The following is a 17,465-nucleotide window of genomic DNA, read 5'->3' as shown; positions in this document are numbered from 1 at the left end:
CGGATGCGCTGAGGAGACAGCTCCCAGCATGGACACCCCAGACTCGGCTGCATCTGCATAGAAGCAGCGCTGCAGACCCCAGCATCCTGTTGGCCAAACGCCCCGCTGGCTCCTGAGGACAACGTGCCAGTTTACACAACGCTCCCCGTGAGCACGGCTCCGCTCCCTACATCCCCCGGAACCCGAGAGTGGCACTCTTTGGAGATTCACGCCAGGCAGAGAAGAAAAAAAACAAAATAATTAAAATGTCATTCAAATTCTAAGCTGATATGAGACACTTAAAAATCTGAAACATTCTTCTGGGAGCAGAGGATAATTATATTCCTCCCATCTATTGATTTCTCTCTACAATGCAGATGTCAGATTTTCCACGGATTTTTTTTTCTTCCAGAGTAAGTGTCAAAGGAACAAAGCCTTCTTTGAGCCTTTTTCAGCCCAAAATTAATTCCAAAAAAATGGCACAGACAGGCCAGTAAGACACCAAGTGACCTGCAGCTGTCCACTCAGCCCCTGCTCTCCTTGGGGAAAGGGCAAGTGCCAGGACCTGGGAACATTCTGGGGCAGCTGAGGGGGCCCAGGCCTCACCTCATGGGCAGTGGGCGGGGGCAGTGCCCAGGGGACGCAGAGGGGCTTCTCTCTGAAGCTCACAGGTCCCTGAACTCGCTTCTGAAAATCTCCTTTTGGAAATGGGGGAAAGGCCTTCGGCCACAGAAAGAACATCACTTTCTTGATACTACATTAGTCCCCCCACACCAAACTGGGTGGGGGGCTCCCAGGCCTGTGGTGGTGGGAGGGGTGACGGCCTCGGGTCCCGAGCCAGCACCAGCTCCCTCGTCAGCGCCCCAGTGCTGCACGTGCCCTGCACCCCGTTCTCCCCTCAGAGTCTGCTCCAGGAACCCCGCTGTTCATCTGTAAGCACAGGCGGCAGCCCTCTGCCTGCTCCTCCCACAAGTGGACACAGCCCATCTGCAGGTGCAGGAAGGGGGCCGGCTCTCCCTGGAGCAGGCCTGCTGGTCGGGGATGTGTCCACAGCTGTGGGCATGCAGGCTGGGATGCCTCAGTTCTGATCGAATCTGGCAGCGCCCTGCATCTTCTCTGGCCGCGGAGCTGACCCCTGGGACCCCATGTGCTCTGCAACAGGTGGGGGAGCCCCGTGTCCTGACTCCTGATGACGCAGCATTTGAGGGTCACAGCTCAGTGCTCAGACCTCACCTGAGTGCACACGGGCTTGCTCAGGGTCTCAGGACTGAACAGTCCACATCTGAAGGGGTTGCAGCCAATCCAGGGCCACCACGGGCCCCTTCTCTCCAGGACGGTGCAGTCTCTGCTTTCAGAATCCCAGGTGCGGTCAAACAGAAACCTGCCCCCTGAGCTCACCAAGGCAGCACGCAGGTGGGGGTCACTGTGTCAGTCGTGGGGGACCCTCTGGGCTGAAAGTGAAGGGAGGGAGGGAAACTGTGGATAATGCTGGTCGAGGGCTCATCATGCCCCCTCCCCAAACCCCAGAAGCCTGTGAAAACCGCCCAGACGACCTCTGTCAGGGGCAGACCTGCCAGAGCTGCAGAGCGGGTTGGGGGACGGTCCAGGGCCCCCCCACCACTGCAGGTCCAGGCACCACGGTCCTGCTGTGGCTGGTCAGAGACCAGGGATGGGGAGGGGGGCTGCTGTGAGGGGGTGCAGCTGGGCAGAGGTCAGAGTCCTTGGACAGTGCTCCTCAGGGTCCCAGGATGCCTCCCAGGAGCTGGGGTGATAGACCGCAGGCTCCGCAAGGAAGTGGCTGCGTTGCCTACTTGATTTGTTCTTGGGGGGAGGGGTGTGTTGCATCCCCGTGTCTCTTTTATTACGTTAATAAGATTTTACTGCAGGGATTGACTCCTGGAGAGGAGGTTCCTCCTACTGAGCATCTGCTCTTCTTTGCTGAAATGGCACTCAAAGCTCATTTTCTCCTTCTACACAGACACCCAGTGATTTCGGCACTGTTTGCAAAATTGACTTTCCTTTTCCCTTAACCTGACTTGGTAACTTGGCTCAAAGTCAGTTGACAGCAGAGGTGGGTCTCTCTCCAGACTCTCCTCTCCTCCACAGATCTATTTTTCTAGTTTAGATCAACCTCATACTTCAGTTTAAATTAACCTTAAGAATCAGGAAGTGTGAGTCCTCCAACTTTGTTCTTTTTCAAGATTCTCTTTATGTGAATTTTAGAATTGACATGTCTTTAGAAATGTCAATAGAAATCACTCTGGATTTATATATACATCCAGGTGAAAAAGATATCTTGACAATACCGAGTCTTCTGCCCCGTGCGTGGGGGACACCTGTTTGCTTACGTAGGTCGTTTATGTTCATATCAGCAATGTTTTGCAGTTTTAACACATGTCTTCTATATCCTTAATCAGATTTACTATGAGGCACTGGAGTTTTCAAGCAATGGCCCATAGTATTTTCAGAATTTTATTTTCAAATGACTTCTATGATGGACCATTCATTTTTCACATTGACTGTATCCTGCAACCTTGCTAAATTAATGTATTCACTCTGGTAGCTGCTTTTTAAGATTCCCTGGGTTTTGTATAATCACATCTGTGAATGTTTCACTTCCTTTTTTGGAATCTTTGTGCCTTTATTTCTTTTTCCTGTCTTACTGCACTGGGATTTCAACACAGTGTTGGAGAGCAGCACCACAAAGCGGCAGCAGGCCTGTCTAATCACGCACGGATGCTCTCCCTCATCACGGCACGGGAGCCCCGCCTGAGATGACCTTGCGTGGGCTCCTCGGTGTGCCCTGTGCTGAGACAGACAAACAGCTCTTCAGCTTCATTCTGCTGCTGTAGTGAAGTGCGTTTCCGAGGTAAGCCACGCCTCTCTTGTGGCCGGGCTCGATCTGCCGGTGTTTTGCTCGGAGTCCCCGTGTCTCTGCTCGTGAGGGATGCTGGTTGGTTTTCCTTCTGCGCTGGCCTCCTCGGGTTCTGCTGGTCATGTGAAAGGACCTGGGGAGCGGCCCCACCTCCGCTGTTCTCCAGGGTGTGTGTAGGACTGCCCTTACTTCCTCTTTAGATGTTTGATGTCACTGCTGAAGCCATCTGTGCCTACACATTCTTTCTGGAATGGTTTTTTACATTTTGTTACAAATCCAATTTATTTACCAGATAGGAAGCCCTTTCGATTTCCTCTTTCCTTCTGTCTCAGTTTGGGTGAGCTACATTTGTCAAGGAATTTGTCCATTTCATCTGTGTTGTCAAATTTACTGGCCCAAAACTTTCGTGATAGTCCAAGTGACTTTATGGCTGAGTCTCAGACAAAACTGCCTTTATCTGAAGAAAGTGTTTTCTCGTGGGCCTTCAATCACGGCTGGCCCTGCTGCGTGCTGGCCTCAGAACAGCCGGTCCTGGGGGCGTCTCTTTCTCCAGTTTAGATGCAGCTTTTGTGTGTTAACCAGACAGGTGTGGTCTGCACACAAAGAGCTGGGGATCCCAGGGTGTTGTGCAGGTGTGAGGCTGGAGCTGTGGGCGGCAGTAAGCAGGCCCAGGCTGCCCTCCGCAGCCTGCAGGCATGCGGGTTGCCCGGTACAGACAGAAAAGCGCACCCTTGTGCTGCCTCTGGGGGCCCGGAGGCTTGTGCTCCTGCCCTGATTCTCCGCGGTCTCCCTTCATGCTGCGACCTCTCCATTTACGTCACGTAAAAACCACCTGCATCGGGGACTTCCCTGTCCAGTGGGTACGGCTCGGTGCTTTCACTTCTGGGCCCCGGTTCAGTCCTTGGTCAGGGAACTAACATCCCGTAAGCTGTGTGGCATGGTAAAAAAAAAAAAAAAAAAAAAAGCAAAAAACCACAACCTGCTCTGGCCACAGCAAAGATGCAACTCTCGGTGAAAACTGCTGACTTGAGCGGTGATATCGCTTAGTGAGAATTTAGGGTCCGAAGTTCTTAACTCTTAAAATGTGAAGCAATAATAAAAACAATGTGGTACCTGGGGAATGGAAGAACTGTAGAGAGAACACGCAGGAAAAAAACAGCCACCCTGACACCCTAGTTAGTGCCGTGCCCCTAACAACCTAGTTAGTGCCGTGCAGGCCAACAGGCCCCCGCCCACACCCGGCAGCCGGACGGTCTGCCCGCCCTCGCCCAACATCCACCAGCAGGGCGCCCCCACTGACGTCCAGCAGCAGACAGGTTCCTAGGGCCCTTGTTCTGGCGACACTGTGTCTTCTGGCTGCTGTCCTCGTGGGCCCTGGACATCTCTGCAAGGCAGCCCCCGCCCCAAGGCAGGCTCCTACAGGAAGAGGGCCCGCAGCCCCAACCTGTGGTGACACCCCTGCCCCCCAGCTGCCGTGGGGACAGTTTGGGGCCGTCATGTCACCTCCATGTCCGCGGAAACGAAAAACAAGATGAGAACCCGCGACGCACAGGCCAGGCCTGCAGTCTGTGCGGGAGACAGGCGGGAAGTGGTGGCAGCTGGCGGGGCTGCCAGTCGGTCTTTCCAGGGCTTGAAGGACGTGGCGTCACCTGCTGCTCCGCCCAGGAAAGCCCAGCCCTGGAGTGTGCGGGGCTCTGCTCTCTGTGGGGCTGATGGGTGCCCAGCGCAGGGATGGCATATGCACACCCGCCTGTGCTCACGCCTGCCCAGACCTCTGCCTCTCCTGAGTGGCCCGTCGTCAGTGGAGGCCGCATCCTTCCCGGGCCGCACGCAGAGGCTCTGCCCGCTGTGGTGAGTGAGCCCCCAGCCTGTGGCTTGCCGTTTCTCAGTGGTGTCTTTTGAAGAGCTCAGGATTTTAATTGTCCAGTTAATCCATGTCTTTTCTTTAACGGTTAGTGGTTTCTGTGCTTTGAGCAGCCTTTGCCTCTCCCGGGACTGCGGATGTTCTATGTTATCTGCGAGGGGTGTCTTGGTTTTATGTGTTTGTCCACCTCAAACCGCCTGTCGTGGGAGGTGTGGTGGGGGCGGGGGTTCGTGCACCCAGTGGACACCCAGCACCTCTTGTGGAAGCTCCTGTCTGTCGTAGCCGACCTGACTCGCTGCCTTGTCCAAATGTGACCTGACGCTGATGTCAGTGTGGCGCCGTCTGCACGCGCTGACCCGCCCGTCGCTGCAGCCTCGCCTGACGTCAGTGTGGTGCCGTCTGCACGCGCTGACCCGCCCATCGCTGCAGCCTCGCCAGCACCTCTGTGGCACCTCGAGGGCCACAGTCCCTGGAGCCTCCAGGACCCATAAGCAGCATGAAGCCGACTGCTTTACTCCCAGTCAAGACTCGGTCCTGGGCATTTCCGTGCTCACCAAACAATCAGTTCACCAATTTTGGAAAAAAAAAAACACTCTTCTAGGATTATGTTGGGGCTGCATGAAATCTATCGACCAGTATGGGGACAACTGACTGCTGGGCACAAACAAGGAAGACCTCCTTGTCCAGGGCTCCTCTAAGCACCGTCTGGGGGTTTTCAGGGCCCAAGTGTCACACTTCTGTGAGTACTTCCTAAGTATTGTATGGTTGTTAGGGTGTATCTGTAACTTTGTTTTCTGACAGTTGTTGCTAGCAGGTGGAAACACTGGCCACATCCTGCAAGTGGGTCAGCTTCACTCCCTAATTCTGCAGCCCCTGTGATCGTCCATGTGTGGGATGAACACAGATGATTTCACTTCCTCCTTCCAGTCCTCAGGGCTTTCATTGCTTTTTCTTTCTTTAAAGACAAGCTAAGATCTTCAACGCACTGCCGAATAGCCGTGAGGAGTGTGGCCAGCACTGCCCTGTTCCCAAGCTTACAGGAAAAAACATTCAGTCTTTCACCATTTAGTCTGATGTCAGCTGCAGGCAGTTTGTATGTTACCTTTTATCAGGTTGAAGACATTTCCTTCTATTTCCAGTTTGCTAAGAACTTTTTTGTTAACTGTGAATGTGTTTAACACTGTCTAATGCATTTTCTACATCGTATGAGACAAATATGTCATCTGATCTCTTTGTTCCTTACGTCTGGCAATGTGGTGAATTACCTTGGACTGCAAGGAGATCCAACCAGTCCATCCTAAAGGAAATCAGTCCTGAATATTCACTGGAAGGAGTGATGCTAAAGCTGAAACTCCAATACTTTGGCCACCTGATGTGAAAAACTGACTCATTTGAAAAGACCCTGATGCTGGGCAAGACTAAAGGCAGGAGAAGGGGATGACAGAGGATGAGATGGTTGGCATCACCGACTCGGTAGACATGAGTTTGAGTAAACTCTGGGAGTTGGTGATGGACAGGGAGGCCTGGCGTGCTGCAGTCCATGGGGTCGCAAAGAGTCAGACACGACTGAGCGACTGAACTGAACTGAATTCACGTCCCACCAGCCTTGCATCCTGGGAACCCCGTGTGGACCTGACCCCTCCATGTACTCTGGATCACCTGCTGACCGTTCCTTGAGAGTTTCTGTTGTGCCCTTGAGGAACACTGCTCTGGAACCTCCGTCTGAAATACCATTGTCCACCGGCCTCAGGAGTGTGCTGGAAACGGTTCCCTTTCGTGTTCTCTGAACGAGCGTGGGTGGGTTTATATCGATTCTTCCTTAACTATTTGACCGAGCTCCTCAGTGGAGTGCTCTGGGGTTTTCGGTGGAGGCGCTCTCTGTGTTTTTCCTGACTCGGCTCCTCTGGCAGCTCAGCCACGCTGGCCCTCTCACGTCAGTGCTGCACACCCACCCCGGGCCCTCCCAGTGCCCACTGCCCGCGCACAAAGCCACTCATGCTACTTCTCTTTAACGCTGTATTCTGAAGAAAACTTTAGACTTCAGGAGAGCTGTAAAGATGGCACGGAGACCTGCACACGTGTCCCTGCTTCAGCCCCGCCCGGCTCTCAGCAGCCTCCCACGGACGCCCTGGCTGACGGCTCCTCAGGCTGTACTGCACGGTGTGACGTGGATCCTCAAGATGCTGGCAGAGACCAGGATTGTTCGGGACGACCTGCTGGGCTGGTCCCGGGCTGTAAGGCACCGGGTCTGCCCAGCTCCCACGGACAGACCCCTGCTGCTGCCCCTCCTTTGCATTAAGCCAGCCCTGTCGCTCTGCTTTCCTACAAAAGACGGCGAATAATATCCAGTGTACAGATAGAGTCAACTAATTAAAACTTTTAGTGCACCTGATAATCTTTTATCCAGCTGGTGCTTGCTGTCAATCAAAACTCCATAAAAGGTGCTTTACAACATGCTAATGATTCACCGCCTCCGAGGCATCGTGGGAGTTTGCTCAGCAGGGAGCTGTGCTCAGCGGCCTGACGGCTCCGCCACCCTTGGCTCTGCACCTGCCTGGCGGGGCTCCACCCCAGCCCTTGGCTTCAGTGCCACACACGAGGCTGCCATCATAGGAGATCCTGACACAGACCTCTGAAACACTGCGTACGTTCTCATGCTTTTTAAAGCCAGCTGAGAGAGAAGCCAGAGTTGAGTCCTAGGTGGGCAAGGGACTGCTACGACAGACTTGAAGCTGAGAACGCCTGTGCGCTGTCAGGATGGCTCCTGGTCTCATTCCATCAGAGGGACCCGCAGGCCACGTCCGCTCTCCAGGTGCGTGTGGATGAGAAGCACCGCACTCACCCTGGGGCCTGGACACACAGCCACCCGACGCGGGCTTCCCAGTGCCGCAGCCGCTCCTACTTGATTGAGTCAGGAGCCCGCGCCAGCCCTCTGGTGTCGGGGCTGGGACGGTGTGGAGCTGAGAGCGTGGTGCCTCGTCCTGGGGGCATGCCGTCTTGCTGGAGGACCAGCACTGGCTGCGGCCGGCAGGAACGAGGGCGTCGGACACGGAGGGCGTGGAGGACACTGTGCTGCAGGGACGCGGCCCCTCTCGTGTAAGACGCCCTCGAGTAAATGGAACACGGGTGAGGAGGGGCACGAAGTCCCGCCGAGTCACAGCGGCTGCTGACGCCTGGAGAACTGCGGCTCTGAGGGGGCCGGCAGGGCCAGGGGGCAGGGACGCGCCCGCCGCACGGGCCCCACTCCCTGCAGGCACGTGGTTGCCCATGAGGAACAGCTTAGAGCAGGCAGACGCCAGCCCGTCTGGATGGCGTGACTCTAGCAGAACAACAGGGCAGAGGTGGGAGGCACCAACCACAGAGCCACGTGGCCTCTGCCTGGTGAGTCCCCTCACTCCTAGTTTAAGCTTCTGGAAGCTCGCAGGTGTAGCTAAAACCGAGACATGCTCTTCTGCCGGCCGCGTGGCGGGCAGGGGCCTGGTCCGAGGGCCACGAGGAGCGTGCGGCCTTCAGGAGCAACACCGGCCACATGGGCAGGTTGGGAGCAGAGACAGGAGGCCTCCTTGGGGTGGGGTCGGACACTCCACACACCCTAGGAGGGCTGGAGGCAGGGGTGACGGGGGCCTCCCTGAGTGTCGTTTGTCCCCTGGGCCTCAGGGGAGTCACAGGCTCAGAAACAGGCCCGTGGACCTCAGGGAAGTGGCAGGAGGGCACGTCCCCCTCCGGACGTAAACAGGTGAAGGTTGTACTCACCGCTCCAAGCATGATTCTGAAAATCAGCCACCGGAAGCCCCACACGACGACCCAGGACGTGGGGGTGCCCCTGGGCAGCACAGACAGCGTCCAGAGAGGGCACAGGAAGATCCCCAGGAAGCCTGTCTCCAGGAGCTGGGACTCCCATCCTGAGGAACAGAGAGAGCGTGAGCAGCAGCTTCCTGGAGCACCCACAGCAGAGCCCAGACGGGACGGCCCTGTGAGGTGCTGAGCGCAGAGCAGACCGCGATCCGGGCTGCCCCGGGGAGCGGGGAGCCGGCTGGGGGTGGGGGATGCAGGTCCAGGCCCTGCGTGGCTCAGCCTGGTCCGACCGGGTGGGGGCATGGTCGCTCTTCCCACCGGGAGCCCGTGTGAGGGACGCGGGTGTGGGCAGCACGCCTGAGTGCTCAGTGTCTGTGAACATCTTTCTCAAAACCCAGACAAACCTGAATGAATTCTGAACCCCAGCCTTCAGGGCTGGGCGTCTGCGCTGCTCCCTCTGAGACGCACTGAGTGTTCAGAGAAGAAACACACAGATACGGCGACGCCAATGAGTAAAGCACCAGCCAGGGCAGGTGGAGCTGGTGGGTTTGTGGGTTTTCCCTGCACAACTGTTTGAAACTTGGCAGCTTGAAATTTTTCCTAGTAAAATATGGAGGCAGAAATCCCATTGACTCTCATTCGCTTTGTGGATTTCTGAAACTCAGTTCTCCTCTTGGAATGAAGTGGGCGAGTTTGCTGCAAAGCGGCACCTGGAAGAGGCGGTGCGGGCGTTGGGGGGGCGGCCCCACCCGCCTCAGCCAGGCCTTCTGGGCTGCAAGCTCTGGGGACAGCAGCGTGCGCCCCACGCCATCTGGAGGTGATTCCAGAAGCAGAAGCAGCCTGGATGGTGCCGGGGAGGCATGCTCTTAGGAGGGAGCTGAGCAAGGTTGGCCCCGGAGCCCCAAGGGGGCTCTGTGATCAGGAGAGGAAAGCGGAGCCCAGGGTGACTGGCCAAGGCGAGAGGGACCCGCTGCCCCCCTGGGTGCTGCAGCCAGGACAGCAGGAAGGGCCTTCCTCGTGTAGAACCTCGAGGGTCTGCACACTGGAGACACCCACTTCACGTCCAGGTCTTGTCCTCCTCGTGGACACGGATGACCTGTGCTTCTCAACGCACTTCAAACCCCTTCCCTGTCTCAACAGGAAGAAGCGGACTCTCCCTTTCTCGACAGCCTCTCTGGTGTTGTCCTGAGAGGTTGTGATCATTAAATCTGGACTGCTTTCCAGTGCCACGGGAGCATTTTATAACCTGCGGTTTACGGCAGCAGAACGTGGAGCAGCAGTAACGTGGCTCTGGGTGGATTTCACTCTGAGAAGGGCCCTCACAGGCCGCTCGGCCCCACCTGCCTCTGCTCGGCCCCGCAAGCAGGCAGACCCCGGAGAGGGCAAGGCCAGAGGAGCGCGTGCCCACCTGTGAGGGGCTCGCCTCCCGCCTCCCTGGAGGCCCTCCACAGCTCGCAGAGCCCACGTGGGTGGGCGGAGGGGGTCCCCAGAGCCCGGCCTGCCTTCCCTGTCACCTCGCTTTGCACAAACGCGACACACAGAATTTTAATGTGCTGCTTGAGTGACACCCATCAAAGCGACATGCGAACGGCAGCGCCCAGAGAGCTGCTAAGTGCCGGGAAGCAGGTGACGGGCCTGCTGCCCCCCAGGGACGCACGTGTCACCTGCCCTCCCGCCTGCTCCCCGCTCCCGGAACCTGCCTCGCCCTGCGGGGCATGGGCACCCCGTCTCGCCCTCCAGGCCGAGGCCTGCTGCCGTCAGTGCTCGCCGGCACCCACCTGCTCTGCTTCCTCTGCCGGGTCAGCAGCTGCGGCGCACACAAGGAGCCCCATTGTTCTCCGCAGCCCAGGACAGCCCTCCTCCAGAGGCGCACCCTCGCCCCTCGCCGAGCGCAGGCCTGTCGCGGGGCTGGAAGTTTCCGCCTGCAGCAGGGGACCTCCCGCCAGGGGCTTTGGGGTTGCGGTGAGCAAGCGGCCAGGAACCTACCTGACCACACCACCCGCAGCTCACACTCCTACCGCTGTGGCTCTGGGCTGGCTTCCCGGACGCGGCCCAGGCTGGCCCAGCATGTGTGGGAGGTGTCCTTACGAGCTTGAGGGTTGGCACCCTACCCTGCACGTGGGAGAGCAGAGTGTGGGCAGCTCCGTGGTCCCCCTTTCCCAAGGAGCCACTTACCCACCGTCTCAAGGGACAGCCCAGCAGGGACGCGTGGTGTCACCCCGCCCCGTCCTGACCAGGGCTCAGGCCGGCCGCTGACAGTGGTCTCCAGCTCTGAGTGCAGACACACTCCCTGCCCTGCAAGCTGTGGGCACCTGGGGGCAAGACTGGCTATGGGTGGGCAGACCGCAGCTCTGAGTGCCCCTCTCCTGGCCCATGCCTGCCGGGGCTGCCTGCGGCCAAGGGAGGCCCACGGTGGGCTGAATGTGGCCCTCAGCCTCTCGGCCGACCTCACTCCCCACACCTGGGGCACGTGCTCCCCGAAGAGCTGCTCCTGGATACAGTGCCGGCGTTCAGCCCTGTCCTCCAGGCCTGTGAAGAGTGGAGACGCTCTTATGTTGAGGACCAAGGGTCAGAAACTCTGCCCCCGCGTGGCCTGCGTTGCAGAGCACACGGCCACCACGGAGTGGGCATCGCGCTGGAGGACAGACGTGGGTGGGACCAGGCTGCTCCTGTGAGAGATGCTTGCTGACCATCGGGGGCTCAGAGGGGGCTCCCAGGTGCTGTGGTCAGTCACCCAGGGTTACCGGCAGCACACACAGGGAAGAAAGGTGACCTAAAGCAGGTTTCAGCGGCCACGGCTGCCCCAGGGCTCCGAGAGCAGCTGAAGCCTCACAGCCGCCTCGGAACTGTGACAGTTACTTAGGAGAGGAGTTAAGTGCAGCAGGTGAGGATCCTTCACAGATGACAGTGCCCTCCGTGGGGTGAGCAGGAAGCCCATTAGCCTCACGGTCAGGAGCAGGAGACGGCGAAGGCACCTCCCTGGGGCGCGGGGCTGCAGGTCTCCAGGTAGAGCTGCCGTCCGCTGCCGCTGATGCCAAGGAAGGGCCGTTTCACACCTGGGACACGTCCTGGGGATGCTCCTCTGTCCTGAGGCCACACCTCCTTCGAGGGGATGGAGGGAGGGGGCCGGGGTTGCAGGTCAGCCGGGAGACGGAGGGGCTGGAGCAGGCAGGCCCCCCTGAGGAACACAGTTCTGCAGTGAAGGACAGCTTTGCTGTGCAGTGTCTGGCCAGGGGGGTGGGTGGCACGGCGGCTGGCTGGACACTGAGCGTCCACCCACCCTTCACCTAGACGGGACCCCTGCCAACACCGCCGTCCATTCAGCACTCCCTGCCCAACACGCGACTAACACGCCTCCCTTCTCGGTTGAGACAAAATACAAAATGAGACCAGGTGAAAAGCACAAGGGAGGCCACACAGAACCTGAGGGAAAGTCTCCCGCTGGTGTTTACAAATAGCTGCCAGCCGTCGCATGTCAAGGGGACACGCGTGTCTGTCTGTTCCTGCCTGGATGGGGCACCAGGCGGCCGCGAGCCTGTCCAGTGAGGGCAGGAGCCCCTCACGTCTACCTCACACCCCTCCCAGAGGCCCCGTGTTGTGTGGGGCCTTGCCTAGGTCCGCTGACCCCTCCAGCTATTGGAACTGCCGGCAAAGATGCCCTGTCCTCGGGGAGCCTGGGCCACTGTCAGGCCCCAGAGGTATTAACACTGCCTGCCCAGACGTGCAGCCGCTCCTGCTCACTCCCCTTCCCTCCACTGCCCCAAGCTGGGCCTGGCCTCCAGTCCACTGTCCCCCACCCCCAGGACCCCATCTGCCCAGGAATCCTCTGGAGCCAGGGTGAGCTGGGCAGGTCTCCTGGGATAGGAGCCTCCTGGTCACTTCTCACATCTGTGAAGATTTCAGCCAGAGATTGGATGGTGAATTTGAAAGAACTGGTTAAAGGCTTCACGTTTTAAATAAGATAATTTTAAATTGCATGCTCCCAGTTAGGAAGCATTTAGCAAATTTCCAGTCTGTGTTTCACGGACATCCTTGGGCGCTGCAGGGAACAGGAAGTGACCTGTGTGACCTGCGCAGTGACCCTCCTCTCGCTGCACTTGGTCATGGTGCTGGTTAATACCCGGTTGCTGTGGCAACCAGACTTCAGAGCCCCAGGTGTCCCCTGCTGCTCTGGTCCATGCAGGTGTCACCAGCCAGCCCAAAACAAGATCCATAGTAATGACCTTGGCTGGCTTTGCGGGCTTGGGGTAAACACAGGAATGCTTCCTGTCACCGGAAATGAGACTTGGCAACAGAGATTTCTCAGGATTAATATATTCCAAACATTTAACATATATCAGGCTGGAGGGCACGGTGCCTTACTGTTTCTTTGTCTTTTGTTTCCTGTGCATGGAAATTAGCTGGAGCTCGTCTCAGAGAGCCGTGTCAGACTCCTCGCGAGAGGGGGGTGGTGCTACACTGGGGCCACCGGACACGAGGCGAGTTCTGACCTGCTTCCAGCCTGGGCAGGCCAGGCCCGCTGGCCATGCGGGGCCGACACCCTGAGACGCTGCTGGAGGAGGTCGGCGCGGATCTGCAGTGTCCGCTTCATGGGACAGCTGCAAGTCACCATCCTGGGGCTGTGGTGCTGAGTCTGAACAAAGTATTCAGGTGTAACTCTAAACACAAAACTTCTTCCAGAACAAAGCAAGAGATATGTTTTTCAGAGCGATGGCTTCCGTGAGGAGGCAGATGTGGGCTGACGGGCGCCTCTGACTGTGTTTCCACTTGGGCAGTGCCGGCGCCACCAGAGGCGGGAGTGAGGCGTGAGCAGAGCCTGCCCTGAGTGTGTGACGCCACAGCCCCCCACGCAGAGCACAGCCGTGCGGGAAGGAGGGCAGGGCCTGGGGCACGCCGCGTTCTCTGAACAGCAGGGGCTCTGCTCCAGTTCAGGGTGCAGGTGAGACAGAGGGCACCGCCCAGGGCCGCTGGCTCCCAAACCAGAGCAACTGCTGCCGCTCACACACCCCAATATTTTCCAGTGCAGGCCGCCACGGGCGCTGTGACAGCAAGGCTGATCCTGGCACTCTCAGAAGGGAACAAGAGGAAGTGAGCTTTCCAGTTATTGAAGAGGAGCCAAACGTTCATGGTGCTGGCTGTCCCAATTGCGGGTCCTGAACCGAGTGGCAGAGTGGTGGGGGTGGGAGGGAATGCACGACCCTTACCTCACTGTCTTGTGTAATGGACCACAGAGAGACCCACTCCCTCCATTCTGGACGGTGCTTTTCACCAAGTTAAGGCCTGAGATGCATGGATGTATCAATAATAGACCACCACACAAGCCTCCGTACAAAGCCACATACACACACTTGGAGCACAGGAAGGAGGGGCCCAGCCACGGAGGGTACGGGAGGCCTGCAGCTGGAGGGCTGCCTGCAGGTCGGGGCCCAGCTTCTGTGCTTCCATCCCTGGGTCCCGCTGCTGCTCTTGGAGGAGCTCAAACAGCTCTTCCTTAGATGAAAGGAGATTCCTCACCATCAAAAAGGACAGACCCAAGACACAGCACAGACGGCATGCTGCTGCTGCTAAGTCACTTCAGTCATGTCCGACTTTGTGTGACCCCATAGACAGCAGCCCACCAGGCTCCCCCGTCCCTGGGCCAGGCAAGAACACTGGAGTGGGTTGCCATTTCCTTCTCCAATGCGTGAAAGTGAAAAGTGAAAGTGGGGGAGGGTTTTGGCACCCACCAAAGACCTACGTCAGAGGTAGTGGGGGTGCAGGCCAGAGGGGGAGAGCAGTCCCTGCTGAGGCCCACCTGGGTCCATGGACACCACGCAGGTTTCACCCCTGAATCCGGTTTGTCTTCTGAATGCTCAAAAGACAGGCGTTGAGGCTGAAGCCAAATGGAAAACCATATCAACTGGACATGAACTGGAGACGAGCCAGCATCCCATGATGAGTGCAGAATCCTGGGTTAAGGAGGTGGCCCCTCCCCGGTAAGTGGAGGACGTGGCCACCAGGCCTGCTATACACGCTGGGAGCCGCTCACGGGAGGAAACTGTGCTGGTGCCGGTCTCCGTTCAGCGGGTCCACCCAGACAAGAGCTGCCATTGTGACAGCAGCAAAGCACAGCCTCCTCACTTAAAATCGCTTTCAAAACATCAAAAGGAACTGGTGCACCATTGCCAACCCAGGCCGACCCAAGAACGCCTCTCCCTGCGCTGGCCGAGGGCAGGCTTGCCGACACTGTGTTCCTCCCGCGCCCAACAACGGGAGGAACCAGATGCCCCAGGGACACACTCCGGACTCGGGCCGCGGGGGGCTCAGAGACCAGGGCCTTCTCTGCGGGCCGCAGTGGGCTCACTGAGACCAAAGCCTTCGCTCGCTCCTCAGAGCCTTCCAGGCTCAGGACACAGGCATGTCCCTGGCACAGCAGCAGCACTGGGGTGACGGGAATGAAGCCTGCCTGTTGGCCTCGCCTCAGACAGGTGACGATCAATGCTGAGGAAACAAGGACAAGGGCCATCTCGCCAGCTGCTTTTAGCTGTTCTGTGCAAATCTGATCAAAGAAAGGGCTTCTTAAAAACGACCCTGAGGGTGCACTCCAAGACACCCCCGGGAGGAGGCGGTGGGGACGTGCTGCGCCTCTGGCCTCACCCCAGCACAGTGAGGCTCCTGCCCCCAGACCACAAGGGCCCTGGGATGAACAGGGCAGCGAGTCATCAGTGGTGCCTGGTCGGACAGAGCGTCCAGCTGCCCACAACCCCAATCCAAGGCCTTGGAAGTCCGCGCTCCAAATGGTGACAGTGCGCAAGCAGACGCCTCTGTGGGCTGAGGGGCGCTGACAGGCTCTCCTGTGTCACAACAGTGAGAAATAAACAGTGTCGGGAGGGGCCGAGCCGCTGCGCTGGCCAGTGTGGAAGAGCTGCTGAGTGAAGCGTGATCAGAGATGAAGAAGCAAAGGAAGAGCCAGCCAGGGAGTGCCCTGGCCGTCCAGTGGTTAGGGTTCTGGGCTCTCACTGCCCGACTTCGATCCCCAGCTGGGGAAATGAGACCCCACAAGCTGTGTGGATCCGGGCAAAAAAAGTTATTAGAGAAAACTATTATACTTCACTATCAGCTTAGCACTCAACAATATTTACATGGTTGCAGTGTAAAGACCAAATACTAACTTAATGACACTTGTGACGGCTGACCTGAGATGGAGGAAGAGCGTTAGGGAGGTGGGAGAAGAGCAGCGGGAAGTGCATGGATGACGTCCAGGGACGACGCAGCAGAAGCCCCCGACGGAAACACGACCGGGTAAACCCGACAGAAAACACGACCGGATAAAGCCGATGGAAACCCAACAGAAATATGACCGGGTAAACCCGACGGAAACACGACAAAAACATGACCGGGTAAACCCGAGGGAAACACGACTGGATAAACGCGACAGAAACACGACCGGATAAAGCCGATGGAAACCCGACGGAAACATGACCAGATAAACACGACCGGATAAACCCGACAAACACGACCAGATAAACCCGACGGAAACAATACTGGATAAACCCAACAGAAACCCAAAAGGCAGAACTGCTTGGCGAGATGGAGTCACCCCGAGAACAGCATGGGGTGAGCGCAGGAAAACCACGGTGAGCTGTTTGTATTACAGGTTGTGTAATACATCTTGAATTTCTGATCCCCTCACACACCTAACTTAAAAAATAATGAAAAGAACGATCTTCAGGCCATACTCTCTGGTTGCAGTGTAACGAAATCAGAAACTGACCAACCAGAGATAACCTACACAGCCTTAAGCGTTTGGAGTTTTTGACCCTCTTTAAACAGCACCTGGGCTAAAGAGGCAGCAACACCTGAAGGTTATGAAACTGCGTGTCTGCCCCTTGTCGGGGACACCGGGTCTCAGCCCACAGAGGCCCAGGACCAGTCACAGGGGGGTGACCACCTGTCTCCACGCTTTCATTTCAGGTAAGAAGAATGGACAAATAATGAGTTAATCAACTCAAGATCTTAGAAAATACTAAATTCCTTCCTCCCAGGAGGAAGCGACCTATAAAAAGTAAAATTTAATGAGCCAGAACACATTTTTAAAAATCTGATAAATAAAACCAGTTCTTTGAAAGGAGCCACATGGCTACTGGAGGGCAGAGGGGCCACACAGGCTCTGGTCATCTCAGGAGAGTCGCGTGGGGCTGGGCTTGGGGGCAGGGGGAGGGCGGCTGGTCAGCAAGCATACTGGGGCTGCAAGACCAGCCACAGGCCTCTAGGAACCAGGTGCCGACGAGCCTGCCTCGACGGCCTGGGCGCTGGCACCCAGGAGCCTTCTGCCCATCGCGATGCTCATCATCAGCTATACTGTGAACTGAAAAGGAAACACTGGCCCAACATCTACACGACTGAATAAAAGTACGAGGCAATTTAGAAGATTCTAGACAAAAGCCCTCAAATTCAGGGTTTCTTCAATATTCTAGAATTCTGCTTCTGTTTTAGAAACAAACGGGTAACGAGATGTAATGGGAGAAATTCAGAACAACTAAAGCCTCAATAATTATGTGAACAAGAAAAAAGTCTTCAAAATATATTTTCTTCTTGGTTCCACTAAGTGACAGTCACCAGATTCTGCCAAGTGAGAAAAGAGAAAGGCGGGACTCGACACGGTCGTGTGGGGACACCAACAAGCTGTGTCCACGCTTGTGCACAGAGCTGAGCGGGCTCCAGGTGAGGACGGAGGTCAGGCAGGTGCTGAACATGGGGTGGAGGCTTTGGTTCTCCCACCCCAGCCCCTCCCCTGGGCATCGGGTCTCCTGCACTGTGCTCCCCGTGGCCGGGAGGGGACAGAGAGGAGAGCAAGGCCCAGAGCAGCCTGAGGAGGCTCAGGCCAGATGGGCAGGTGGTGCTGGGACCCCAGCGAGGAGGGCCCCTTCCCGGCCACGCACGGTGAGGACACAGTGGTGCCTCCTGCCTCCC

At 57.3% G+C, this 17,465-nt stretch overlaps 1 protein-coding gene across 1 annotated transcript in view; it reads right to left on the bottom strand.

Moving 5' to 3' along the window:
- Positions 1-17,465, bottom strand: part of LMF1 (lipase maturation factor 1) — a 49,752-nt gene that overhangs the window by 16,064 nt on the left and 16,223 nt on the right. Inside the window, exon 4 of the mRNA XM_052664323.1 lies at positions 8,472-8,620. Within this exon, the coding sequence (XP_052520283.1) occupies positions 8,472-8,620 (149 nt within the window). The remainder of the gene's footprint in view (positions 1-8,471; positions 8,621-17,465) is intronic.

This window comes from Budorcas taxicolor, chromosome 2 (genome assembly GCF_023091745.1).
Source record: "Budorcas taxicolor isolate Tak-1 chromosome 2, Takin1.1, whole genome shotgun sequence".
Classification (NCBI taxonomy): domain Eukaryota; kingdom Metazoa; phylum Chordata; class Mammalia; order Artiodactyla; family Bovidae; genus Budorcas; species Budorcas taxicolor.
Note: the sequence above shows the minus strand (reverse complement) of the source record. Positions and strands in the feature narration are given on the sequence as shown.